At 47.7% G+C, this 26,719-nt stretch overlaps 1 protein-coding gene across 5 annotated transcripts in view; it reads right to left on the bottom strand.

The window, feature by feature from the left end:
• Positions 1-15,883: 15,883 nt before the first annotated feature.
• MYO18A (myosin XVIIIA) overlaps positions 15,884-26,719 on the bottom strand; it is a 264,342-nt gene continuing 253,506 nt past the window's right edge. For 4 of the 5 annotated variants that reach the window (XM_067472196.1, XM_067472197.1, XM_067472198.1 and 1 more), the window contains one exon: positions 15,884-17,171. In XM_067472196.1, coding sequence (XP_067328297.1) covers positions 17,018-17,171 — 154 coding nt within the window. In that variant the 3' untranslated portion in view covers positions 15,884-17,017. The remainder of the gene's footprint in view (positions 17,172-26,719) is intronic. The other variant, XM_067472195.1, reaches the window with a different exon arrangement.

Raw genomic sequence — 26,719 nt, 5'->3', positions numbered from 1 at the left:
CACCTCTCAACAAAAGATTGCCCCAGGCACTGCCAGGCCATCAAATGCTAATCAAGGTGGTCAGTTGAAACATTCACACCTAGCTCCAGCAGACAAGAGCCCTTTGTCCCACCCTGGTCATTTCACAAATATAAAAACCCATTTTCCTAATTCCAACAGACCTCACTACCTCTGAGGATGCTTGCCATAAATGCAGGTGAAACGTCAGGAGAGAATGCCTCTAGAACATGGCCCATATAGCCCGAAAAAATCTACAACAACAGATACAGAAGGCTCTCAAACACCTAAAACTACGGAAATCAACAAAAGTCTTCATTTACAGATCAGAGCAGAAAACAAGAATCGCAGGTCAGAGCGATTACATGGGAAAGTTGGAGAGTTAGTTCAGGCAACGTAGCGTTCAAGTGAGAAGCTAGGCCTGAGTTCTCTGGTTCTTGTTCCAAGTCAAGCCTTTGGTTTTGGATTCAAGTATTCTGGAAGTTTCTACGTTCCTGTTGTTGTATTCATGATCGGGTTTTTATGAAGTCTACCTTGTGCTTGTGGACTTAAGCTTGGAGAGTTCGTTCACGCAACGTAGCATTCAAGTGAGAAGCTAGGCCTGAGTTCTCTGGTTCTTGTTCCAAGTCAAGCCTTTGGGTTTTGGATTCAAGTATTCTGGAAGTTTCTACGTTCCTGTTGTTGTATTCATGATCAGGTTTTTACGATGTCTACCTTGTGCTTGTGGACTTAAGCTTGGAGAGTTAGTTCAGGCAACGTAGCATTCAAGTGAGAAGCTAGGTTTGAGTTCTCTGGTTCTTGTTCCAAGTCGAGCCTTTGGGTTTTGGATTCAAGTATTCTGGAAGTTTCTACGTTCCTGTCGTTGTATTCATGATCGGGTTTTTACGAAGTTTACCTTGTGCTTGTGGACTTAAGCTTGGAGAGTTAGTTCAGGCAACGTAGCGTTCAAGTGAGAAGCTAGGCCTGAGTTCTTTGGTTCTTATTCCAAGTGAAGCCTTTGGTTTTGGATTCAAGTATCCTGGAAGTTTCTACGTTCCTGTTGTTGTATTCATGATCGGGTTTTTACGAAGTCTACCTTGTGCTTGTGGACTTAAGCTGTTCTTGTGATATTTGGCTATTCCTGGGGTGCAACATTCCTGGATTTTGTGCAGATGGAGAAACCGTGGATCCTGGCATACTTTGAAGGGCTGAGAGAGGATTTCTCTGGGTCACCCGGGAATAGCTTTCCATCTCCATCTCTCTCCAGCCCCACATTTCGAGCAAAATTAGTAGGTCAGAAACGGAAGAAAAGGACACTGGGATGGGTCTTTTAAGTATCCGTGTAAAAGGATATTCTTGAGGAAGGCGAGGGGGTGAATGAGGTCAACGTGTCGGAAGGCCGTCGGGGAAGGGGCCTGAATCATTTATGGGCCTTAATAAATATGCAGATGAGGTGTGGCGAAGGAGCGGGAGCCCTCCGGCACTTCGCATTAATTATTCAACGTTATGGTAATGGGACAGGGGGCTCATTTGCATAAAGCAGGCGCCTCCTCCCGCATCAGCGGCGAGGGAAGAGGACGGTCATGGCACCCCTTTCAACATATGCAAAAAGACATATGGTGTGACCTTAAATCTACATACGGGGCACATGTTTGGACACTTGACATCAATCCGCTTGCAGTTCAAGAGACTAGAACCAGGTATAATGGGTAGATTTCAGACACTGGGGCCTCTTTCAATGGACATCTTCCAAATTAGGCTGTTTCTGGAGGCTTGGAGGTTGGACTAGATGGCCTCTAAGAGCCTCTTTCAACTCTAGGGTTCTGGTTCAAGACACAGCAATCAAGGGTCCAGTAATCAAGGGTGCCTCTTCAGCACCCTCCAAATTGCCCAGTCTTCTGTGTGCCCAGGAGAGAGTCTCTCATTTGGTATCAGCCATGGGTTGAGGTTCTGGGTTTGAGCCTGCCACTTTTGGACTCTTGCTTGCTGAGGTGTTCCTGTGAGTATCTCTGTAGATCTTAGAAACCTATTTCTTGATTTAAGTCGTTGACATGCCGGCTGATACCCAAACAAGGGATGAGCTGGAGATGTCTCTGCCTTGGTCCTTTCACTATTGGCTGCTACTTCCCGGCGGATGTCAGGTGGTGCAATACCGGCTAAGCAGTGTAATTTCTCCAGTGGTGTAAGGCACAGACACCCCGTGATAATGCGGCATGTCTCATTCAGAGCCACATCCACTGTTTTAACATGGTGAGATGTATTCCACACTGGGAGTGTGTACTCAGCAGCAGAGTACCAAAGCTCAAGGGCAGATGCCTTCACTGTGTCTGGTTGTGAACCCCAGGTTGTACCAGTCAGCTTTCATATGATGTTATTCCTAGCACCCACTTTTTGCTTGATAGCCAAGCAGTGCTCCTTGTAAGTCAGAGCACAGTCCAGAGTGTCGCCCAGATGTTTTGGTGTGCTGCAATGCTCTAGTGGGATTCCTTCCCAGGTAATAATCCTCAAAACTCAAGATACTTGTCTGTTCTTAACATGAAAAGCACACATCTGTGTTTTAGATGGATTAGGGATCAGATGGTCTTCCCTGTCATAGGCAGTAAGAGTACCTCAAGCTTTGGAGAGCTTCTGTTCAACCATTTCAAAGCTCCCTGCTTGGGTGGTGATGGCACAATCATCAGCATAGATGAAACTCTCTGTCCCTTCTGGCCGTGGCTGGTCATCTCTGTAAATGTTAAACATGGATGGAGCAAGCACGCTACCCTGAGGCAGGCCATTCTTCCTCTTTCGTCATCTGCTTCTCTGGCCGTGGAACTCAACAAAAAAGCTCCTGTTTCACAGCAGATTTCATATAAACTGGGTGAGGTGGTCATCCTTTGTGATATTATAATTTTTTCTCAGGAGAAGTGACTGGCAGTACCCAGAGCTTAAAAGCAGCAAAGAGTCTACTGCGTTCTTGCCAGCTTTGGAGAGCTTTGGAGAGCTTCTGTTCCACCATTTCAAAGCTCCCTGTTTGGGTGGTGATGGCTCAATCGTCAGCATAGATTAAATTTAGATGGATTAGAAATCAGCTGCTTTCTCTGTAATAGGCAGTACGAGCACCTAAAGGTTTGGAGAGCTTATGTTCAACCATTTCAATGCTCCCTGCTTGAGTGGTGATGGCGCAATCGTCAGCATAGATGAAACTCTCTGTCCCTTCTGGTAGTGGCTGGTCATTTGTGTCAATGTCAAACATGGATGGAGCAAGCACGCTCCCCTGAGGCAGACCATTCTGTTTTTGTCATCTGCTTCTCTTGCCCTGAAACTCAACAAAAAAGCTCCTGTTTTGTAGCAGGCAAGTCGCTTGTGTGAGATGATTGTAATAAACGTAAAAGTGATACTACTACTAGTAATAATAAAAATAACTACAACTTGAGAAGTGATTTGAATGCAATATTCCTGCTTCTTGGCAGGGGGTTGGACTGGATGACCCATGAGGTCTCTTCCAACTCTTTGATTCTATGATTCTAAGTGTCAGAAGTGTGATCCAATACAACAGCCAGCAGAGTGATCTTGTTTGCTGTTGACTCATCTTGTTGTGTTTCTAATAATAATAATAATAATAATAATAATAATAGTAATAGTAATAGCAGCTGCTAAGGCTCATTAGAGACACATTCGTCTGCTGCTCCAGAAGATAGATTCCTGCACTGTGTAAGAAGAACAATCCAATCAAACGCTAGGAGAAATCCCTCAAAGTAAGTATTGTTGGATGGAGACACATACATCTTGTTTTGAGGTTTTCATCGGAAAATGTGGGACTAGATCGGTGTTTCTCAACCTGGGGGTTGGGACCCCTGAGGGGGTCGCGATGGGTGTCAGAGGGGTTGCCAAAGACCATCAGAAAACACAGTATTTTCTGATGGTCATGGGGATTCCATGTGGGAAGTTTGAGCCAATTCTATCGTTTGGAGTTCAGAATGTTCTTTGATTGTAGTGAACTATAAATCCCAGCAACTACAACTCCCAAAAATCAAGGTCTATTTTCCCCAGACTCCACCAGTGTTCGCATTTACATATATTGAGTACTTGTGCCAAGTTTGGTGCAGATCCACCATTGCGTGAGTCCACAGTGCTCTCTGGATATAGGTGAACTACAACTCCCAAACTCAAGGTCAATGCCCACCAAACCCTTCCAGTGTTTATCGTTGGTCATGGGAGTTCTGTGTGGCAAACTAGGTTCAAATCCATCGCTGGTGGAGTTCAGAATGCTCTTTGATTATAGGTGAACTATAAATCCCAGCAACTACAACTCCCAAAAGTCAAGGTCTATTTTCCCCAGGCTCCACCAGTGTTCACATTTACACATATTGAGTACTTGTGCCAAGTTTGGTCCAGATCCAACATCGCATGAGTCCACAGTGTTCTCTGGAAACAGGTGAACTACAACTCCCAAACTCAAGGTCAATGCCCACCAAACCCTTCCAGTGTTTATCGTTGGTCATGGGAGTTCTGTGTGGCAAACTAGGTTCAAATCCATCGCTGGTGGAGTTCAGAATGCTCTTTGATTATAGGTGAACTATAAATCCCAGCAACTACAACTCCCAAATTACAAAATCAATCCTCCCCCAATGTGTTTGCATTGGGTATTTGTGCCCAGTTTGGTCCAGTGAATGAAAATACATCTTGCATATCTGATATTTACATTATGATGTATAACAGTAGTAAAATGACTGTTATGAAGTAGCAACGAAAACTATTATGGTTGGGGGTCACCACCACATGAGGGACTGGATTAAGGGGTTGCGGCATTAGGAAGGTGGAGAACCACTGGACTAGATGATCTCAAGGTAACCCTTTCCAATGATCCTCAGGTAATCAATCATTCCTAGAAGGCTCCCAAATAGGCCCCAAGCCCCTTCTTGTTGTGATGGAGGCTCTCAAGCCTTCTGCTCCGTTTTGCCTTTGGAGAGGAAGAGAGCCCGGTTTCAATGCAAAACTCAGGTCGGTTTGGGGCCAATTAACCATGTTCTTCGCTCGGTTCCTCGGTCTCAAAACATTGCATTTTTCAATTAGTAAATAACGATGGCGACAGCTCCGAAACAGCTGCTGCTATTCTCGCCCAAAGCGGAGAAGGGAAACGGGCTACGAGGAGAGCCGCACGCCTGGAAAAGCCGATTTTCCGAGCTTTTTTGGCACACATATGGGGGGAAAATTGCCTCTCCCCAAAGAGTGTCGGTTCCCAGATTCATAATTCCAGTCTCAATCAGATGACGCATCCCTTCCGGATTTCAGTCTAAACTTCAAAAACTTCCGCTGAATTTATTCCCTTCCAAACTGGGCACATTTGAAAGCGGCTTCCTTCAAGTTCCAACTAAAGTCTGGATCTTATAAAGTTCGGAGTCTTGATGGAACATGAGCCAAGAGTGTGATGCAGCAGCTAAAAAAGCCAATGGGATTTTGGGATGCATCAAAAGGGGCCTAGTGTCTAGATTGAGGGGAAGTCATGGTGCCTGTGGTGGAGGAAACACATATAATCTAGCATGAAATCATCCCCTATGAAAACCTTCCATTGGGTGGTGGACAAGATTGTGTTTGTGGAGGACACTCGCAGGGGTTGTACATGTTTACGGTACTCACTATAACAATGGAGAGGCTAAGAAACACTGGGATGCCTGTGGTGGAGGAAACACATAAAATCTACAATGGAATCATCCCCTATGAAAGCCTTCCCTTGGGTGGTGGGCAGGATTGTGTTTGTGGAGGACACTGGCAGGGGTTGTACATGTTCACAGCACTCAGTATGACAATAGGGAGACTAAGAAACACTGGGATTCCTGTGGTGGAGGAAACACATAAAAGCTACGATGGAATTGTCCCTGAATGAAAGCTTTCCCTTGGGTGGTAGACAGGATTGTGTTTGTGTGGACACTGACAAGGGTTGCACAAGTTCACAGCACTCAGTATAACAATGGAGAGACTAAGAAACACTGGGGTGCCTGTGGTGGAGGAAACACATAAAATCTAGGATGAAATCGTCCCCCTATGAAAACCTTCCCTTGGGTGGTAGGCAAGATTGTGTTTGTGGATGACACTGGCAGGGGGCTGTACATGTTCACAGTACTCACTATAACAATGGGGAGACTAAGAAACACTGGGATGCCTGTGGTGGAGGAAACACATAAAATCTAGCATGAAATCATCCCCTATGAAAACCTTCCCTTGGGTGGTGGGCAGGATTGTGTTTGTGGAGGACACTGGCAGGGGCTGTACATGTTCACAGCACTCAGTATGACAATAGGGAGACTAAGAAACACTGGGATTCCTGTGGTGGAGGAAACACATAAAAGCTACGATGGAATTGTCCCTGAATGAAAGCCTTCCCTTGGGTGGTAGACAGGATTGTGTTTGTGTGGACACTGACAAGGGTTGCACAAGTTCACAGCACTCAGTATAACAATGGGGAGACTAAGAAACACTGGGATGCCTGTGGTGGAGGAAACACATAAAATCTACGATGGAATTGTCCCTGAATGAAAGCCTTCCCTTGGGTGGTGGGCAGGATTGTGTTTGTGGATGACACTGGCAGGGATTGCACATGTTTACGGTACTTACTATAACAATGGAGAGACTAAGAAACACTGGGATGCCTGTGGTGGAGGGAACACATATAATCTAGGATGAAATCATTCCCTGTATGAAAGCCTTCCCTTGGGTGGTAGGCAGGGTTGTGTTTGTGGATGACACTGGCAGGGGCTGTACATGTTCACGGCACTCACTATAAACTGCCACGCCATTGGAGGGAAGGCCTTTGGTGGCTCCTCATAGGTGGGGATCATAGCTCTTTGTGGAGGCAGGAAACCGTCTGTGAAATTGGGCACCCCAGCCATGTACACACATACATATTTACACTTTTATTGTGTGGATAGATAGATAGATAGATAGATAGATAGATAGATAGATGGACAGACTGTCAGTGTGTATTTCATGTATGAAGTATGTTTAAATGTAATTTTATGTAGAAGAATAGTGATCGTAATAGAATTGTATTGCCAGGATGTATGTTTGCACAGAAGGGTTAAAAACAGCCAAGTAACTAGCTGTGAGAATGTGACCCTGAGTTCTTGCTGTGTGCAGAATTAGGGAGTGTCCAAGATAACTCCTTGCCGGCTGTCGTTTTGCTTTCATGCCTATCTCGTTAGTTCTGTCTTCTTCATGTCTGTCTGTTCATAATGAATGTTGTGTTTTTGGAACTGCTCAAGTAAAGCTGAAACCTGCTTTTTACTGGTGACTCCAGAGTCCATTATTCAGTGCTTCCGTGATACTTCTGCTGGCCCTGACATAGTCCCTAAGCTAAAAGGTGTCCAGAGCAGGGTGACTAAAATGACCAAAGATCTGGAGACCATGAATCATCCCTATGAGGAGCGTCTTAAAGAGCTGGGGATGTTTATTCTGCAGAAGAGAAGGTTGAGAGGAGATATGAGAGCCATGTATAAATATCTGAACATCTGTCCTAAGGAAGAGGGAGCGGGCCTGCTTCCTGCTGTCCTAGACTTGGAGCAATGGGTTCAAAATACAGAAACGGAGATCCCACCTGAACATTAGGAAGGACTTCCTGACCACATCGAAGTTGTTCAACAGTGAAACTCTCTGCCTTGGGAGTCTGGTGGAATTTCCTTCCTTGGAGTCTTTGAAAAAGAGGCTGGATGGCCATCTATCGGGGATGCTTTGACTGTGCTTCCACGACATGGAAAAAGTAGGTAGGAGTAGATGGTCCATGCGCTCTCTTCCAAGTCTATGGTTCTATGAGAAGTGCTTTCTCTCTGCCTCCGAAGAAGAGAAGGCCGAATGACGTTTTCCTGGCCAAGCCATTGTTGTGTTCCTGACACATTGCCGCTGTCACCGATGCCACCACTCTTGAGCAGGTGGAGAGCGTCCACGGCTCCCATAGATCACTACCCCTCTTTTGTGTGTGTGTGTGTGGAGCTAGTGAATGAAATTCTTTACCCAATTGAGTCTGTGTTAGGTATGAACTTTGTCTCTGTGATATATGGGTTTCTGGAGTACGATAAAATCATAATTCCCCTTTTTAAATGAATTGAGTATTAGTTTCCTTTTATTCGGTGTGTTCAAACCATTTACATTGTTTAAAATATATTGTCAACTTCGCCATCCTGATCTTGTTGTTTATCTTGATCTGTAGTTCCCTTCCTTGGAGTCTTTGAAACAGAGGCTGGATGGCCATCTATTGGGGTTGCTTTGATTGTGCTTTCACGACATGGAAAAAGTAGGTAGGAGTAGATGCTCCATGCACTCTCTTCCAAGTCTATGGTTCTATGAGAAGTGCTTTCTCTCTGCCTCCGAAGAAGAGGAGGCCGAATGACGTTTTCCTGGCCAAGCCATTATTGTGTTTCCGACACGTTTCCGCCGTCACCGCTGCCGCCACTCTTGAGCGGATTACGCTTTCGCGCAGCCACTGAGCAGGTGGAGAGCATCCACGGCTCCCATAGATCACTACCCCTCTTTTTTGTGTGTGTGTGTGTGGAGCTAGGGAATGAAATTCTTTACCTAATTGAGTCTGCATTAGGTATGAACTTTGTCTCTGTGATATATGGGTTTCTGGAGTACGATAAAATCATAATTCCCCCTTTTTAAATGAATTGAATATTAGTTTCCTTTTATTCGGTGTGTTCAAACCATTTACATTGTTAAAATATATTGTCAACTTCGCAATCCTGATCTTGTTGTTTATCTTAGAATCATAGAATCCTAGAATCAAAGAGTTGGAAGAGACCTGATGGGCAATCATCCAGTCCAACCCCATTCTGCCAAGAAGCAGGAATATTGCATTCAAAGCACCCCTGACAGATGGCCATCCAGCCTCTGTTTCAAAGCTTCCAAAGAAGGAGCCTCCACCACACTCCGGGGCAGAGAGTTCCACTGCTGAACGGCTCTCACAGTCAGGAAGTTCTTCCTCATGTTCAGATGGAATCTCCTCTCTTGTAGTTTGAAGCCATTGTTCCATTGCGTCCTAGTCTCCAGGAAAGCAGAAAACAAGCTTGCTCCCTCCTCCTCCCTGTGGCTTCCTCTCACATATTTATTCATGGCTCTCATATCTCCTCTCAGCCTTCTCTTCTTCAGGCTAAACATGCCCAGCTCCTTAAGCCGCTCCTCATAGGGCTTGTTCTCCAGACCTTTTATCATTTTAGTCGTTCTCCTCTGGACACATTCCAGCTTGTCAATATCTCTCTTGAATTGTGGTGCCCAGAATTGGACACAATATTCCAGGTGTGGTCTAACCAAAGCAGAAGAGAGCATGGGGAGCATGACTTCCCTAGATCTAGACACTATGCTCCTCTTGATGCAGGCCAAAATCCCATTGGTCTTTTTTGCCGCCACATCACATTGTTGGCTCATGTTTAACTTGTTGTCCACGAGGACTCCAAGATCTTTTTCACACGTACTGCTCTCGAGCCAGGCCTCATCGTCCCCCATTCTGTATCTTTGCATTTCGTTTTTCCTGCCAAAGTGGAGTATCTTGCATTTGTCCCTGTTGAACTTCATTTTGCTAGCTTTGACCATTCATCTCTCTAATCTGTCAAGATCGTTTTGAATCCTGCTCCTGTCCTCTGGAGTATTGGCTATCCCTCCCAATTTGGTGTCGCCTGCAAACTTGATGATCCTGCCTTCTAGCCCTTCATCTAAGTAGTTCCCTTCCTTGGAGTCTTTGAAACAGAGGCAGGCTGGCCATCTATCGGGGATGCTTTGACTGTGCTTTCACGGCATGGAAAAAATAGGCAGGACTACATGGTCCATGCGCTTTCTATGATTCTGAGAAGTGCTTTCTCTCTGCCTCCGAAGAAAAGGAGGCTGAATGACGTTTTCCTGGCCAAGCCATTGTTGTGTTCCCGACATGTTGCCGTCGTCACTCTTGAGCGGATTACGCTTTCGCGCAGCCACTAAGCAGGTGGAGAGCGCACACAACTCTCATAGATCACTACCCCTTTTTTTTATGTGTGTGTGGAGCTAGTGAATGAAATTCTTTACCTAATTGAGTCTGCATTAGGTATGAACTTTGTCTCTGTGATATATGGGTTTCTGGAGTACGATAAAATCATAATTCCCCCTTTTTAATGAATTGAATATTAGTTTCCTTTTATTCGGTGCGTTCAAACCATTTACATTGTTTAAAATATATTGTCAACTTCGCCATCCTGATCTTGTTGTTTATCTTGATCTGTAGTTCCCTTCCTTGGAGTCTTTGAAACAGAGGCTGGATGGCCATCTATTGGGGATGCTTTGACTGCTTTCACAACATGGAAAAAATAGGTAGGACTACATGGTCCATGCGCTTTCTATGATTCTCAGAAGTGCTTTCTCTCTGCCTCCGAAGAAGAGGAGGCCGAATGACGTTTCCCTGGCCAAGCCATTGTTGTGTTCCCGACACATTGCCGCCGTCACTGAGCGGATTACGCTTCCGCGCAGCCACTGAGCAGGTGGAGAGCGCCCACGGCTCCCATAGATCACTACCCCTCTTTTTTGTGTGTATGTGTGGAGCTAGTGAATGAAATTCTTTACCTAATTGAGTCTGCGTTAGGTATGAACTTTGTCTCTGTGATATACGGGTTTCCTGGAGTACGATAAAATCATAATTCCCCCTTTTAAATGAATTGAATATTAGTTTCCTTTTATTCGGTGTGTTCAAACCATTTACATTGTTTAAAATATATTGTCAACATCGCCAGACTGATCTTGTTGTTTATCTTAGAATCATAGAATCATAGAATCAAAGAGTTGGAAGAGACCTCCTGGGCCATCATCCAGTCCAACCCCATTCTGCCAAGAAGCAGGAATATTGCATTCAAATCACCCCTGACAGATGGCCATCCAGCCTCTGTTTAAAAGCTTCCAAAGAAGGAGCCTCCACCACACTCCGGGGCAGAGAGTTCCACGGCTGAACGGCTCTCACGGTCAGGAAGTTCTTCCTCATGTTCAGATGGAATCTCTTTTGTAGTTTGAAGCCATTGTTCCCTTGCGTCCTAGTCTCCAGGGAAGCAGAAAGGAAGCTTGCTCCCTCCTCCTCCCTGTGGCTTCCTCTCACATATTTATACATGGCTATCATATCCCCTCTCAGCCTTCTCTTCTTCAGGCTAAACATGCCCAGCTCCTTTAGCCGCTCCTCATAGGGCTTGTTCTCCAGACCTTTTATCATTTTAGTCGCCCTCCTCTGGACACATTCCAGCTTGTCAATATCTCTCTTGAATTGTGGTGCCCAGAATTGGACACAATATTCCAGGTGTGGTCTAACCAAAGCAGAATAGAGCATGGGGAGCATGACTTCCCTAGATCTAGACACTAGGCTCCTCTTGATGCAGGCCAAAATCCCATTGGCCTTTTTTGCCGCCACATCACATTGTTGGCTCATGTTTAACTTGTTGTCCACGAGGACTCCAAGATCTTTTTCACACGTACTGCTCTCGAGCCAGGCCTCATCGTCCCCCATTCTGTATCTTTGCATTTCGTTTTTCCTGCCAAAGTGGAGTATCTTGCATTTGTCCCTGTTGAACTTCATTTTGCTAGCTTTGACCATTCATCTCTCTAATCTGTCAAGATCGTTTTGAATCCTGCTCCTGTCCTCTGGAGTATTGGCTCTCCCTCCCAATTTGGTCCTGTCTGCAAACTTGATGATCCTGCCTTCTAGCCCTTCATCTAAGTAGTTCCCTTCCTTGGAGTCTTTGAAACAGAGGCAGGCTGGCCATCTATCGGGGATGCTTTGACTGTGCTTTCACGGCATGGAAAAAATAGGCAGGACTACATGGTCCATGCGCTTTCTATGATTCTGAGAAGTGCTTTCTCTCTGCCTCCGAAGAAGAGTAGGCCGAATGACGTTTTCCTGGCAAAGCCATTGTTGTGTTCCCGACACATTGCCGCCGTCACCGAGCGGATTACGCTTCCGCGCAGCCACTGAGCAGGTGGAGAGCGCCCACGGCTCCCAGGCGCCACGGCCCCGCACCATCTGTTCCCAACAAGGCAGAATTTGTGGCTTCCGAGGGGCCCCCTCCTCCACGCTTCGAACATACCACAAACAAAGCCTCTTGGGCACCGAAGACTACAACTCCCAGCATCCCCAGTTGGTCACAAACGGTGCTCCAAGATCAGGGGAGGATTCAAACGTTGACTTCCCAAATCTACTAATCAGAATCCCAGGAGAGGAAAGGCTGGCTCTAACCTGAGATTGGCATGCCTTCTTCTTCCTTGCTCTGCCTGCTCTGCTTTATCTTCTGCACATGCTCAGAGGCATTCTAAAAAAGGGCCGGGAGACTGACCTGTGTGGATATGGAGGATACAAGGACGTAAAGTGAGTGAGTCTCCGTTCTGATTCAGTCTTGAAATGTCAACACCCAGATTTTTCCCCAACCAGGCTTTTTAAGTGTGGGGGTTCTGGGTGTCTGTGGTGGAGGAAACACATAAAATCTAGGATGAAATTGTCCCTGTATAAAAGCCTTTCCTTGGGTGGTGGGCAGGATTGTGTTTGTGGAGGACACTGGTAGGGGTTGCACATGTTCATGGCACTCAGTAGAACAATGGGGAGACTAAGAAACACTGGGATGCCTGTGGTGGAGGAAACACATAAAATCTAGGATGAAATCGTCCCCCTATGAAAGCCTTCCCTTGGGTGGTGGGCAGGATTGTGTTTGTGGAGGACACTGGCAGGGGTTGCACATGTTCATGGGACTCACTATAACAATGGGGAGACAAAGAAACACTGGGGTGCCTGGGTGGAGGAAACACATAAAATCTAGGATGAAATCGTCCCTCTATGAAAGCCTTCCCTTGGGTGGATGACACTGGCAGGAGTTGTACATGTTCACACACTCAGTATAACAATGGAGAGACTAAGAAACACTGGGGTGCCTGTGGTGGAGGAAACACATAAAATCTAGGATGAAATCATCTCCCTTTGAAAGACTTCCCTTAGATGGATGACACTGGCAGGGGTTGTACATGTTCATGGCACTTACTATAACAATGGGGAGACTAACACTGGGGTGCCTGTGGTGGAGGAAACATAAAATCTAGGATGAAATCGTCCCCCTATGAAAGCCTCCCCTTGGGTGATGGGCAGGATTGTGTATGTGGAGAACATTGACAGGGGTTGTACATGTTCACGGCACTCAGTATAACAATGGGGACACTAAGAAACACTGGGGTGCCTGTGGTGGAGGAAACACATAAAATCTAGGATGAAATCATTCCCATATAAAAGCCCTTAGGTAGTGGGCAGGATTGTGTTTGTGGAGGACACTAGGAGGGGTTGTGCATGTTCACGCACTCAGTATAACAATGGAGAGACTAAGAAACACTGGGATGCCTGTGGTGGAGGAAACACATAAAATCTAGGATGAAAAAATCCCCCTATGAAAGCCTTCCCTTGGGTGGTGGGCAGGACTGTGTTTGTGGAGGACACTGGCAGGGGTTGCACATGTTCATGGCACTCACTATAACAATGGGGAGACTAAGAAACACTGGGATGTCTGTGGTGGAGGAAACACATAAAATCTAAGATGAAATTGTCCCTGAATGAAAGCCTTCCCTTGGGTGGTGGGCAGGACTGTGTTTGTGGAGGACACTGGCAGGGGTTGCACATGTTCATGGCACTCACTATAACAATGGGGAGACTAAGAAACACTGGGATGTCTGTGGTGGAGGAAACACATAAAATCTAAGATGAAATTGTCCCTGAATGAAAGCCTTCCCTTGGGTGGTGGGCAGGACTGTGTTTGTGGAGGACACTGGCAGGGGTTGCACATGTTCATGGCACTCACTATAACAATGGGGAGACTAAGAAACACTGGGATGTCTGTGGTGGAGGAAACACATAAAATCTAAGATGAAATTGTCCCTGAATGAAAGCCTTCCCTTGGGTGGTGGGCAGGACTGTGTTTGTGGAGGACACTGGCAGGGGTTGCACATGTTCATGGCACTCACTATAACAATGGGGAGACTAAGAAACACTGGGATGTCTGTGGTGGAGGAAACACATAAAATCTAAGATGAAATTGTCCCTGAATGAAAGCCTTCCCTTGGGTGGTGGGCAGGATTGTGTTTGTGGAGGACACTGGCAGGGGTTGTACATGTTCACACACTCAGTATAACAATGGGGAGACTAAGAAACACTGGGATGCCTGTGGTGGAGGAAACACATATAATCTAAGATGAAATAATCCCCCTATGAAAGCCTTCACTTGGGTGGTGGGCAGGACTGTGTTTGTGGAGGACACTAGGAGGGGTTGTACATGTTCATGGCACTCACTATAACAATGGAGAGACTAAGAAACACTGGGGCGCCTGTGGTGGAGGAAACACATAAAATCTAGGATGAAATCATCCCCCTATGAAAGCCTTCCCTTGGGTGGTGGGCAGGATTGTGTTTGTGGAGGACACTAGGAGGGGTTGTACATGTTCACAGCACTCACTATAACAATGGGGAGACTAAGAAACACTGGGATGCCTGTGGTGGAGGAAACACATAAAATCTAGGATGAAATCGCCTATGGTGGAGGAAAGACAATAAAGGAGAAGAGGAACAGGAGGGTAAAGGAAAGCAATGTCTGTTTACATTATCTATCTATCTATCTATCTATCATTCTGTCTATTTGTCTCTCTCTCTCCCTCCACCACAGGCACCCCAGTGTTTCTTAGTCTCCCCATTGTTATAGTGAGGGCCGTGAACATGTATAACCCCTGCCAGTGTCCTCCACAAACACAATCATACCCACCACCCAAGGGAAGGCCTTCATACAGGGACAATTTCATCCTAGATTTTATGTGTTTCCTCCACCACAGGCACCCCAGTGTTTCTTAGTCTCCCCATTGTTATAGTGAGTGCTGTGAATATGTGCAATCCCTGCCAGTGTCCTCCACAAACACAATCTTTCCCACCACCCAAGAGAATGCTTTCATACATGGCCAATTTCATCTTGTATTTTATGTGTTTCCTCCACCACAGGCACCCCAGTGTTTCTTAGTCTCCTCATTGATAGATAGTTTATTCGATGCTTAGACCATAGGTCTTTCACATACAAGGCAAGGCAAATAAATAAATACATACATATATTTTATGCGTTTCCTCCACCACAGGCACCCCAGTGTTTCTTAGTCTCCCCATTGTTATAGTGAGTGCCGTGAACATGTACAACCCCTCCTAGTGTCCTCCACAAACACAATCCTGCCCACAACCCAAGGGAAGGCTTTCATAGGGGGACGATTTCATCCTAGATTTTATGTGTTTCATCCACCACAGGCACCCCAGTGTTTCTTAGTCTCCCCATTGTTACAGTGAGTGCCGTGAACATGTGCAACCCCTGCCAGTGTCCTCCACAAACACAATCCTGCCCACCACCCAAGGGAAGGCCTTCATACGGGGACAATTTCATCATTCATAATGACGGGGACAATTTCATCATTCATAAAATTTCATTTATGTGTTTCCTCCACCACAGGCATCCCAGTGTTTCTTAGTCTCCCCATTGTTACAGTGAGTGCCGTGAACATGTGCAACCCCTGCCAGTGTCCTCCACAAACACAATCCTGCCCACCACCCAAGGGAAGGCCTTCATACGGGGACAATTTCATCATTCATAATGACGGGGACAATTTCATCATTCATAAAATTTCATTTATGTGTTTCCTCCACCACAGGCACCCCAGTGTTTCTTAGTCTCCCCATTGTTACAGTGAGTGCCGTGAACATGTGCAACCCCTGCCAGTGTCCTCCACAAACACAATCCTGTCCACCACCCAAGGGAAGGGACAATTTCATCCTAGGTTTTATGTGTTTCCTCCACCACAGGCACCTCAGTGCTCCTGACCTGAAAACACTCTCCATCTCTTAAAGTTCGGACTTAGGAAAGGCAACGACGGCTACTACCGGCTGTAAAGGACATTTATTTTTCATATGGAAAGTCAACAGACAGGGTGAAAAAGAAAGAGCAACGAAGAAGGGGAGAAAAAAAGAAAGAAAACCAAACGTGCAACAGAAGTAGTGCAAAACAACAACAACAACAAGAATAATAATAATAATCAGGAAAGAGAGAGAGAGCTAGGATAAACCTAAATGCAGACGAAGGGGGAAGCAAGGCAGTACTGCATATCCCATCGCTTCTCCTAACCCTTCTCGTTCTGCCCAGGGTTTGTTGAGTCCAGATTTGGCATAACTTAGCAAAGGACGTGGTTTTCGGGGGGCGCCTCGCCAGGGAAATGGGGCGTGTGGGGAGAAGAAGTAACGAGGAAAGTAACGAGGAAGAAGCGGCATGCAGCGAAATGCTCCTATTTCCACCCGAGGAAGTGAGCGTGGATGACTCTAACATGACAATCCAGGTCTGAAACTAAGAAACACTGGGGTGTCTGTGGTGGAGGAAAGACAGTAAAGGAGAAGAGACCGGTGGAAGAGAGGCGGCCGTTTGCTCCGGGATGCTCCTTGGGAAGGAAAAATAAAATATCTAAAGTGAACTATTTGCAGAGGTGCGGAGACCCGAAAACCAAGTGCAAGGAAACGAAAGCAAGAAATAATCGTGCGAGGCCGTGCGCACGTGAATGTACAAGTGCTCACGGGGAAGGGATGTACCAAAAGGGGAGGGGGGGGGAGAATAAAAATGTCTGTGTGTACGCAAACACACACATACATATATATTTTTGGCTCAACTTAAAACGCTTCGAACGCCGTCGTCGGCACTTTCCTTGGGACCTCGGGAGGGACATAAGTTATGATGTAAGACGGGCAGGCACTGCGGAGGGAAAGAGAGAGAGAGACACCCCCCACAAACACACACACACACACACACACACACACAAATGGAGCCCCGAAGAGGAGTCCGGCTTCCCCCGGTATCCGCGGGGAAAGCAAAACGAGTCTGAATTCCCCCTTCCCGTGTTGGGGCTTTCATCCCCGTCTGCCGGACTAAGGACGGCAAAAAGGTCGACTCAACGGCACAACGGAGCAGGGATGCACCGGCCTAGGGAGTCAATCCGTCCATGGGGTCAAGACGAGGAGAAGAAGCGACTATGCCGTGGTTTCCGCCGGTGGCCTGCTCTCCGAATCGCTGTCGCTCAGGTAACTCCGGGAGGAATACTTGGGCCGGGGAGCGCTGCCGTCGAAGATGTCCCGCTCCTCGTCGGATTTGTCGTAGGGAAAGGATTTCCGGTAAGACGGAGGGCTGCAAAGAGGAGAACGAAAGAAAGAGAAAAGTTAATGGGGTGGATTTTCGTAACGTGGATGTTCAAACTCCTCCGCCTGCCTCGTTTGAACACTCTTCCGTGCAATCCAAATATGACAAGACACAATTCATGCAGACGCAGGTTCACAGCTTGGGAGTGATCCTGGATTCATCGCTGAGCCTGGAACCCCAGGTCTCAGCGGTGGCCGGGAGAGCTTTTGCGCAATTACAACTTGTGCACCAGTTGCGCCCGTACCTCGGGAAGTGTGATCTGGCCACGGTGGTCCACGCTCTTGTTACATCCCGAATAGACTACTGCAACGCACTCTACATGGGGTTGCCCTTGAAGACTGTTCGGAAACTTCAACTGGTCCAACGAGCGGCAGCCAGATTGCTTACCGGGGCGACATACAGGGAGCACACCACCCCCTGCTGTGTCAGCTCCACTGGCTGCCGGTTCAATTCCGAGCATAATTCAAGGTGCTGGTTTTGACCTACAAAACCCTGTACGGTTCCGGTCCAGTGTATCTGTCCGAACGTATCTCCCTCTACGTCCCACCACGGAATTTGAGATCATCTGAGGAGGCCCTGCAATCGACCCCACCGCTATCCCAAGTGAGATTGGTGGGGACGAGGAGCAGGGCCTTCTCGGTGGTGGCCCCTCACCTGTGGAACTCACTCCCTGGGGAAATTAGGGCATCAACATCCCTCCTCTCCTTCAGGAGGAAAGTAAAGACGTGGTTGTGGGACCAGGCCTTTGGGCAATCTGACAATTAGATATGGAAACCAGATGGATAGGACTGAAAGGACTGACAATTGTGGAATTGGAATTTAACTATGAGATTGTGAAACGCTGACTGCCAATGAGGTTTGTATTGGTTTTATGGTTGTTTTTGCTTATAATAATTATTGTTTTCTGTTAATTGTTATTGCTAGAATTGCTGTCTTTGTTAACTGATGTTATTGTCTTTTGCTGTTATGTGATGCGGGCATCGAATTGTGCCTTGCTTTTGTATGCCGCCCTGAGTCCCCTCCGGGGTGAGAAGGGCGGGGTAGAAGCAACCGAAATAATAATAATAATGCAAGAACGGGTACCAAGTTTCACTTGTGTTTGTTTCCTCGTCAGCATTGAGTTTCCTTTTGGAGGGCCAGATCTCCCCTCATCAGCAAATTTGGGACTCTGGATTTATTGACTGTTTTGTCCCCATGGCCCAGACATGGACAAACTTCCTAACTTGGGGAAATCTGTGGAATCGCGTGTGCGCACCAAGCTACCGTGTGTGCAATTTCACAGCGACCACGAAGGAGAAACACAGAGTTCTATGTTAGACATGGGCAAACTTTCTGACTTGGGGGCCGCGTGGCGGGCCGGGAGGAGGGTGGGGTTCTCCCCAAGCCCCCTCCCTGCCCTGCCCTGATTGGCTGTGTTGTCCTAGTAGCCCAGGCATGGGCAAACTTCCTAACTTAGGGAAATCTGTGGAATCGCGAATGCGCATCAAGCTACCATATGTGCAATTTCACAGAGACCACGAAGGAGAAACACATACCTCTATGTAAGTCATGGGTAAAATTTCTAACTTGGGGGCCGCATGGTGGGCCGGGAGGGAGGGAGGGGGGGTTCTCCCCAAAACCCCTCCCTGCCCTGCCCTGATTGGCTGTGTTGTCCTAGTAGCCCAGGCATGGGCAAACTTCCTAACTTAGGGAAATCTGTGGAATCGCGAATGCGCATCAAGCTACCATATGTGCAATTTCACAGCGACCACGAAGGAGAAACACATACTTCTATGTAAGGCATGGGCAAACTTTCTAAATTGGGGGCTGTATGGTGGGCCGGGAGGGAGGGGGTTTCTCCCCAAGACCCCTCCCTATCCTGCCCCTCCCTCTTCTCTTTTCGAGACAGAAAGTGAAGACAGGAAACATTTGGATCCCAAAAGGGTTGGCCTTGGTCAGGATGAGATGGTGGGCGGGAGAGAAAATGCACATCAATGAGACCCTGTATTCCCTACTCCTGAAATCGAATCCTAGAGCTGGAAAAGCTCCCAAGGGACATCCAGTCCAACCCCCTGCCATGCAGGAAGGCACAATTAAAGCACTTCTGATAGACAGCCTCTGGAAAAGCCTCCAGAGAAGGAGACTTCACCACACTCTGAGGGCAGTTCCATAGATTGACTTTTATCCAGGTGTAATTGGGGGAAAGAGAGGGAAGGAAGGAGGATGAGAAGGAGAGAAGAGAGAAAGAAGAGGGAGAGAAGGAAGGTGGGAAGAAAGAGGGAGGGAAGGTAGGGAGGAAGAGAAGGAAGGAAGGAAGGAAGGAAGGAAGGGGGAGAGAAGGAAGGAGGTAGGAAAGAGGGAAGGAAGGGAAAGAGGAAGAGAAGAAAAGAAGAAAGAAAGGAAAAGGGAGGGAAGGAAGGAAGGAATGATAGAAGGAAGGAGGGAGGATAGAGGGATGGAAGGGAGGGCGGAAGGAAGGAAGGAATAGAAGGAAGGAATAGAAGGAAGGAAGGAAGGAAGGAAGGAGAAAGAAAGGAAAAGGGAGGGAAGGGAGGGAGGGAAGAGGGGAAGGAAGGAAGGAAGGAAGGAAGGAAGGAAGGAAGGAAGGAAGGAAGGAAGGAAGGGAGAAGGATGGGGAGAAGGAAGGAGGGAGGAAAGAGGGAAGGAAGGAAGGAAGGGAGAGAGAAAAGAGAAAGAGGGAGAGAAGGAAGGAGGAAGGGAGGAAGGAAGGAAGGAAGGAAGGAAGGAAGGAAGGAAGGAAGGAAGGAAGGGAGAAGGATGGGGAGAAGGAAGGAGGGAGGAAAGAGTGAAGGAAGGAAGGAAGGAGAAAGAGGGAGAGAAGGAAGGAGGGAGGAAAGAGGGAAGGAAGGAAGGAAGGAAGGAAGGGAGAGAGAAAGGAGAAAGAGGGAGAGAAGGAAGGAGGAAGGGAGGAAGGGAGGAAGGAAGGAAGGAAGGAAGGAAGGAAGGAAGGAAGGAAGGAGAAGAATGGAGAGAAGGAAGGAGAGAGAAAAGAGTGAAGGGAGGAGGGAGGAAAGAGGGAAGGAAGGGAGAGAGGAAGGAAGGAAGGAAGGAGAAAGAAAGGAAAAGGGAGGGAAGGGAGGGAGGGAAGAGGGGAAGGAAGGAAGGAAGGAAGGAAGGAAGGAAGGAAGGAAGGAAGGAGGGAGGGAGGGAGGGAGGATATAGGGAGGGAAAGAAGGGAGGAAGAGAAGGAAGGAAAGAAGGAAGGGAGAGAGAAAAGAGAAAGAGGGAGAGAAGGAAGGAGGAAGGGAGGAAGGAAGGAAGGAAGGAAGGAAGGAAGGAAGGAAGGAAGGAAGGGAGAAGGATGGGGAGAAGGAAGGAGGGAGGAAAGAGTGAAGGAAGGAAGGAAGGAGAAAGAGGGAGAGAAGGAAGGAGGGAGGAAAGAGGGAAGGAAGGAAGGAAGGGAGAGAGAAAGGAGAAAGAGGGAGAGAAGGAAGGAGGAAGGGAGGAAGGAAGGAAGGAAGGAAGGAAGGAAGGAGAAGAATGGAGAGAAGGAAGGAGAGAGAAAAGAGTGAAGGGAGGAGGGAGGAAAGAGGGAAGGAAGGGAGAGAGGAAGAAAAGAAAAGAAAAGAAGAAAGGAAAAATGAGGGAAGGAAGGAAGGGAAGAGGAGAAGAAAGGAGGAGTGATAGAAGGAAGGAGGGAGGATAGAGGGATGGATGGAAGGAAGGAAGGAAGGAAGGAAGGAAGGAAGGAAGGAGAAGAATGGAGAGAAGGAAGGAGAGAGAAAAGAGTGAAGGGAGGAGGGAGGAAAGAGGGAAGGAAGGGAAAGAGGAAAAAAAGAAAAGAAAAGAAGAAAGGAAAAGGAGGGAAGGAAGGAAGGGAAGAGGAGAAGAAAGGAGGAGTGATAGAAGGAAGGAGGGAGGATAGAGGGATGGAAGGAAGGAAGGAAGGAGAGAAGGAAGGAGAGAGAAAAGAGTGAAGAAAAGAGGGAGGAAAGAGGGAAGGAAGGACGAAAGGTTAGGAGGGAAGGATGCAAGGAGAAAGCGAGGGAGGGTAAGGAAGGGAGGGAGGGAAGGAAGAAGGAACAAGATAAGGAAGGAAGGATAGGATGGTGAGAGAGAGAAGGGCCTGAGTAAAGTACCCAAGGGGCTGCATCCATACCTGGGACAGGTACAGTCCCAACAGATGCAGAGCCCCAGATGTGGGCCAAGAGAGGAGGCCTGTGTATGAAATAACCCAAATTCAGCAAGTGGTTGAACTCAGAGGAAAGAAGAAAACTCTTGTCCGTCCCAGCTGCGGAAGTGCAGAAGCGCTTGGGTATTTCCCGCACTTAAAAAGGCCAAACCCAAGGCATGTTAGGAGTCCCAGTGCCGGAATCAGCCACTTTGTCAATCGCAGGTAAATGAAAAAGCAACCCCGGTGTTTGGAATTTGCAGCTATAAAACACAGGTGGAAGTAAATTGGATTGCCAGCCCATCACTCATCCCGCTCCGGAGAGTTGCGGGGAGGAGGGCGCCGGGAAGGATACGGAGAGAGGCTCACGGCGTGCGAGATGTCGCGTGGCGGGATTGCCCACCACCGCAACCGCTGCCGCCGCCAGCGTTTCTTAGCAACCAGGTCGGAATGGGCGACTGCCAAGCGGGCAGGGGCCAATCTCTCCCCCAGCCGTCACATTTTGGCTCCTGGCTGCCATTTTGTCAAAGGTGGGTAAATGCCCCCATCTCTTTTTGGCTATTTCTAGTTTATTTCCTTTGTTTTCGTGTGTCAGGAGCGACTTGAGAAACTGCAAGTCACTTCTGGTGTGAGAGAATTGGCAGTCTGCAAGGATGTTGCTCGTATGGTTGACCATTTTGTGGGAGGCTTCTCTCATGTCCCCGCATGGGAAGCTGGAGCTGACAAGCAGGAGCTCACCCCACTCCCCAGATTCTGCAAGGACGTTGCCAAAAGGATGTTACCCGTATGTTTGACCATCCTGTGGGAGGCTTCTCTCATGTCCCCACATGGGAAGCTGGAGCTGACAGGTGGGAGCTCACCCCGTTCCCCAGATTCTGCAAGGACATTGCCGAAGGGATGTTACCTGGATGTTTGACCATCCTATGGGGGGCTTCTCTCATGTCCCCGCATGGGAAGCTGGAGCTGACAGGCGGGAGCTCACCCTGATCCCCAGATTCTGCAAGGACGTTGTCGAGGGAATATTGCCTAGATGTGTTACCATCCTGTGGGAGGCTTCTCTCATGTCCACGCAGGAGAAGCTGGAGCTGACAGGCAGGAGCTCACCCTATTCACCGGATTCTGAAAGGACGTTGCCGAGGCGACGTTGCCTGGATGTTTGACCATCGTGTGGGAGGCTTCTCTCATGTCCATGCATGGGAAGCTGGAGCTGACATGCGGGAGCTCACCCCGCTCCCCAGATTCGAACCGCCAACCTTTCGGTCAGCAGTCCTGCCGGCACAAGGGTTTGACCCATTGCACTACCGGGTGCTCCTCGGATATTTCTAGTCAGGTTGAGGGTGAAAAATTGCCCGAACATTGGTGCCATATTTGGAGCGAATCTGGAAATTTGGGGTCCAAAAGACCACGTTCGACCCACCTTTGGACACTTCCTTTTGGCACAAAGCGGCTGAAGCCTTGGATGCGCCAAGTCCGACCTGGAAGGAAGATGCAAGGCTGCGTTCCAAAAAGAGGGTTCTCCCTTTCGCTGCTCCGCGTTGTGGAAAGACTCGTGATTCATCTTTATTACGAGTCTCGTTCTTCCCTCCCTCTCCCTTCTTCTTTCTCTTTGCACTCCGGGGCATTCGGCGGTGATTTCCTCTCCCCCATCGTTAGCAGAGCTAAGCAAATAATCTGTGGCAAATCAGGCATTTGTTGGAAATTTCACCCCTATCTGTTGCAAGATACGCTCCGAGGGGAAGAAGAAAGACGAGAGCGAGAAGGAGGAGGAGGCGGCGAAATCGTTCACAAATGATGCTCATTACATGCCGTCGTTTGCAAATTCCTTCCTCAAAGGTGGAGGGGTAATTGGCCACAAGATAGCCACATGGTTCCTCTTATCCGTGGTTTCCACTTACATACAGGCGACACTCTTTTCTCCGGGCCTCCGCTGTTCATCCCATTGCAAACAATAGGAATCCCCGTTATCCGCGGTTTCACGTATCCGCAGAAAGGTGGGTGCAGGTTCATACTATAATATTGCATCCACGTGGCTTTTCTTATCCACGGTTTCCACTTACATACAGACGACACTCTCTTCTCCGGGCCTCCGTTGTTCGTCCCATTGCAAACAATAGGAATCGCCATTATCCACGGTTTCACGTATCCGCAGAAACGTGGGTGCAGGTTCATACTATAATATTGCATCCACATGGCTTCTCTTATCCACGATTTCCGCTGACTAACATACAGACGACACTGTTTTCTCCAGACCTTCGTTGTTCGTCCCATTGAAAGCAAAAGGATCCACGTTATCCGCGGTTCCACGTATCCGCACAAAGTCCAGAAGCGTGGATGCAGGTTCATACTATGATATTGCATCCACATGGCTTCTCTTATCCACGGTTTCCACTTACATACAGGCAACACTCTTTACTCCGGACCTCTGTTGTTCATTCCATTGAAAACAATAGGAATCCCCGTTATCCGCGGTTTCATGTATCCGCACAAAGTCGAGAAATGTGGGTGCAGGTTCATACTATAATATTGCATCCACATGGCTTCTCTTATCCACGGTTTCCACTTACATACAGGTGACACTCCATTGTTCATCCCATTGAAAACAATAGAAATCCCCATTATCCGCGGTTTCATGTATCCACAAAAAGTCAAGAAACGTGGATGCAGGTTCATACTATAATATTGCATCCACATGGCTTCTCTTATCCATGGTTTCCACTTAGACGACACTCTTTTCTCCAGGCATCCGTTGTTCACCCCATTGAAAGCAATAGAAATCCCCGTTATCCGCGGTTTCATGTAGCCACACAAAGTCCAGAAATGTGGATGCAGGTTCATGCTATAATATTGCGTCCACATGGCTTCTCTCATCCATGGTTTCCACTTACATACAGGCGACACTCTTTTCTCCAGACCTCCATTGTTCACCCCATTGAAAACAATAGAAATCACCATTATCCACGGTTTCATGTATCCGCAGAAATGTGGATGCAGGTTCATACTATAATATTGCATTCACATGGCTTCTCTTATCCATGGTTTCCACTTTCTCACATACAGGTGACACTCCGTTGTTCATCCCATTGAAAACAATAGGAATCCCCATTATCCGCGGTTTCACGTATCCTCCCAAAATCGAGAAACGTGGATGCAGGTTCATACTATAATATTGTATCCACATGCCTTCTCTTATCCGTGGTTTTCACTTAGTCACATACAGGCAATACTCTTTTTTCCAGACCTCCATTGTTTGTCACACTGCAAACAATAGGAATCCCTGTTATCCACGGTTTCACGTATCCACAGAAACGTAGATGCACATTCATGCTATAATATTGCATACCTTGCTTGTTCAAAGGCATTTTAGCCAAGTTTTCTCGTTCGAAAGGCAACCCAATAAACACACTTTATGTTCTATCTGCCTAAGTAACCCAGCGCGTCACGTGGCGGCAATGAAATGCCTCATGCGGCCATTTCAGTACAGTAAATTAGTTCTTCCTAATGAATATACATTTGCCATTTAGGAAGGAGTCGGAGAGCGGGAAAGCGGAGGCGTCGGAGGTTCAAGCGTCGTACCAAATCCAGACGGGGATTTTTTCGGCTTTAATTCGGAAAGTCGGATTGCTTCCTCATGTTCAGGTGGATTCTCCTTTCCTGTATTTTGAAGTCAAGACACAAGAAAATTGCATTCAAAGCACCCCCGACAGATGGCCATCCAGCCTCTGCTTCAAAGCCTCCAAAGGAGGAGCCTCCGCCATACTCCCGGGCAGAGAGTTCCACTGCTGAACAGCTCTCCCAGTGAGGAAGCTCTTCCTCCTGTTCAGGTGGAATCTCCTTTCCTGTAGTTTGAAGTCAAGAAGCAAGAAAATTGCACTCAAAGCACCCCCGACAGATGGCCATCCAGCCTCTGCTTCAAAGCCTCCACAGGAGGAGCATCCACCACACTCTGGGGCAGAGAGTTCCACTGCTGAACAGCTCTCACAGTCAGGACGTGCTTCCTCCTGTTCAGGTGGAATCTCCTTTTTTGTAGTTCGAAGTCAAGAAGCAAGAAATTGTACTCAAAGCACCCCCGACAGACGGCCTTGCTGCCTCTGCTTCAAAGCCTCCAAAGGAGGAGCCTCCACCACACTCCGGGGCAGAGAGTTCCACTGTTGAACAGCTCTCCCAGTGAGGAAGTTCTTCCTCATGTTCAGGTGGAATCTCCTTTCCTGTAGTTTGAAGTCAATAAGCAAGGAAATTGCATTCAAATCACCCCCGACAGATGGCCATCCAGCCTCTGCTTCAAAGCCTCCAAAGGAGGAGCCTCGACCACACTCTGGGGCAGAGAGTTCCACTGCTGAACAGCTCTCCCTATTAGGAAGTTCTTCCTCATGTCCAGGTGGAATCTCCTTTCTTTCCTGTCATTTGAAATACTTGTTCCATTGTGTCTTAGTCTCCAAGGTATTGGATTGTTTCAACCCTGGACTGCACAAGTCTCTGGTGTCATCCCAGACCACTACGCATGCAAAAATTATTTCCTGCACAGGAAATAATGAAAAATGCGCACAGAAATTTCCCAAGCTACAAAGCTCAAATCCTTTCTTTCTCTCCGTGGGAAGAACATTGCCGAAAATTACTCGCTGCTTCCTCCAAGGAGGAAACGTGCAAAGGATTACTTCCCTCGCTCAAAGCCTTCCCGAGCCTCGCCGTGGTGTTCAAAGGAAGGAGAAAAATTAGGCGAGGAATATTTCATGATGGAAGGAGGGAGGAAGCCATGCTGAACCACAGAACCCAATTAAAACCAGTCCGTTCCAGGTGGCAGGGAGCCTGGAACCTCGCTGCCCGTCTCGCTCGGGGCAGCGAGGAGACGGAGCCAAGTTTGGCGGGGAAGGCATCCAAGAGCGAGGCTCCCAAGCAGAAGATTCCCCTTTTCCGCAGGATTTCGGAGAGGAAGCAAAAGCACGGGAAAGCGAGTTGCAAAGGAGGGTTTGCATTCCTAAAGCCTCTCACGTTATCTTTAGAGCAAAACAAGGAAAAGGAGTACAAAGACTTTAGGACTCTTAGGATATCTTGCAAGCTGCAGAAGGCTGTCCCTAAATAATGCTGGAAATGGAGGGATTTCAGATAGGAAACAATCATGGCCAAGACAGGATCCCCCCCCCCCCGGGCAGGAAGCAGCCAGGCTTTGCAGCTGCAAAGCCATTCAATGTTAATCAAGGTGGCCAATGGCAACATTCAGACTTGCCTCAAACAGACAAGAGTTCTTTCTCCCATCCTGGACATTATTCTACAAAAACAAGGGTTGAATGAAAATGCCTCCACTGTCATAACTCCTCAACAGAGGACAGTACTGGCTTGTTCAGTAGACTCTCCTCTACAGTTCCATTTTGGCAGGAAGCCTTAGCGTTGAATGGTTGTGTTATTAAAGTGCAAAGTATGGAAACCTGTG

The sequence above is a fragment of the Anolis sagrei genome, chromosome 11, assembly GCF_037176765.1.
Source record: "Anolis sagrei isolate rAnoSag1 chromosome 11, rAnoSag1.mat, whole genome shotgun sequence".
Lineage (NCBI taxonomy): Eukaryota > Metazoa > Chordata > Lepidosauria > Squamata > Dactyloidae > Anolis > Anolis sagrei.
This window is presented reverse-complemented; position numbering and strand designations above follow the sequence as displayed.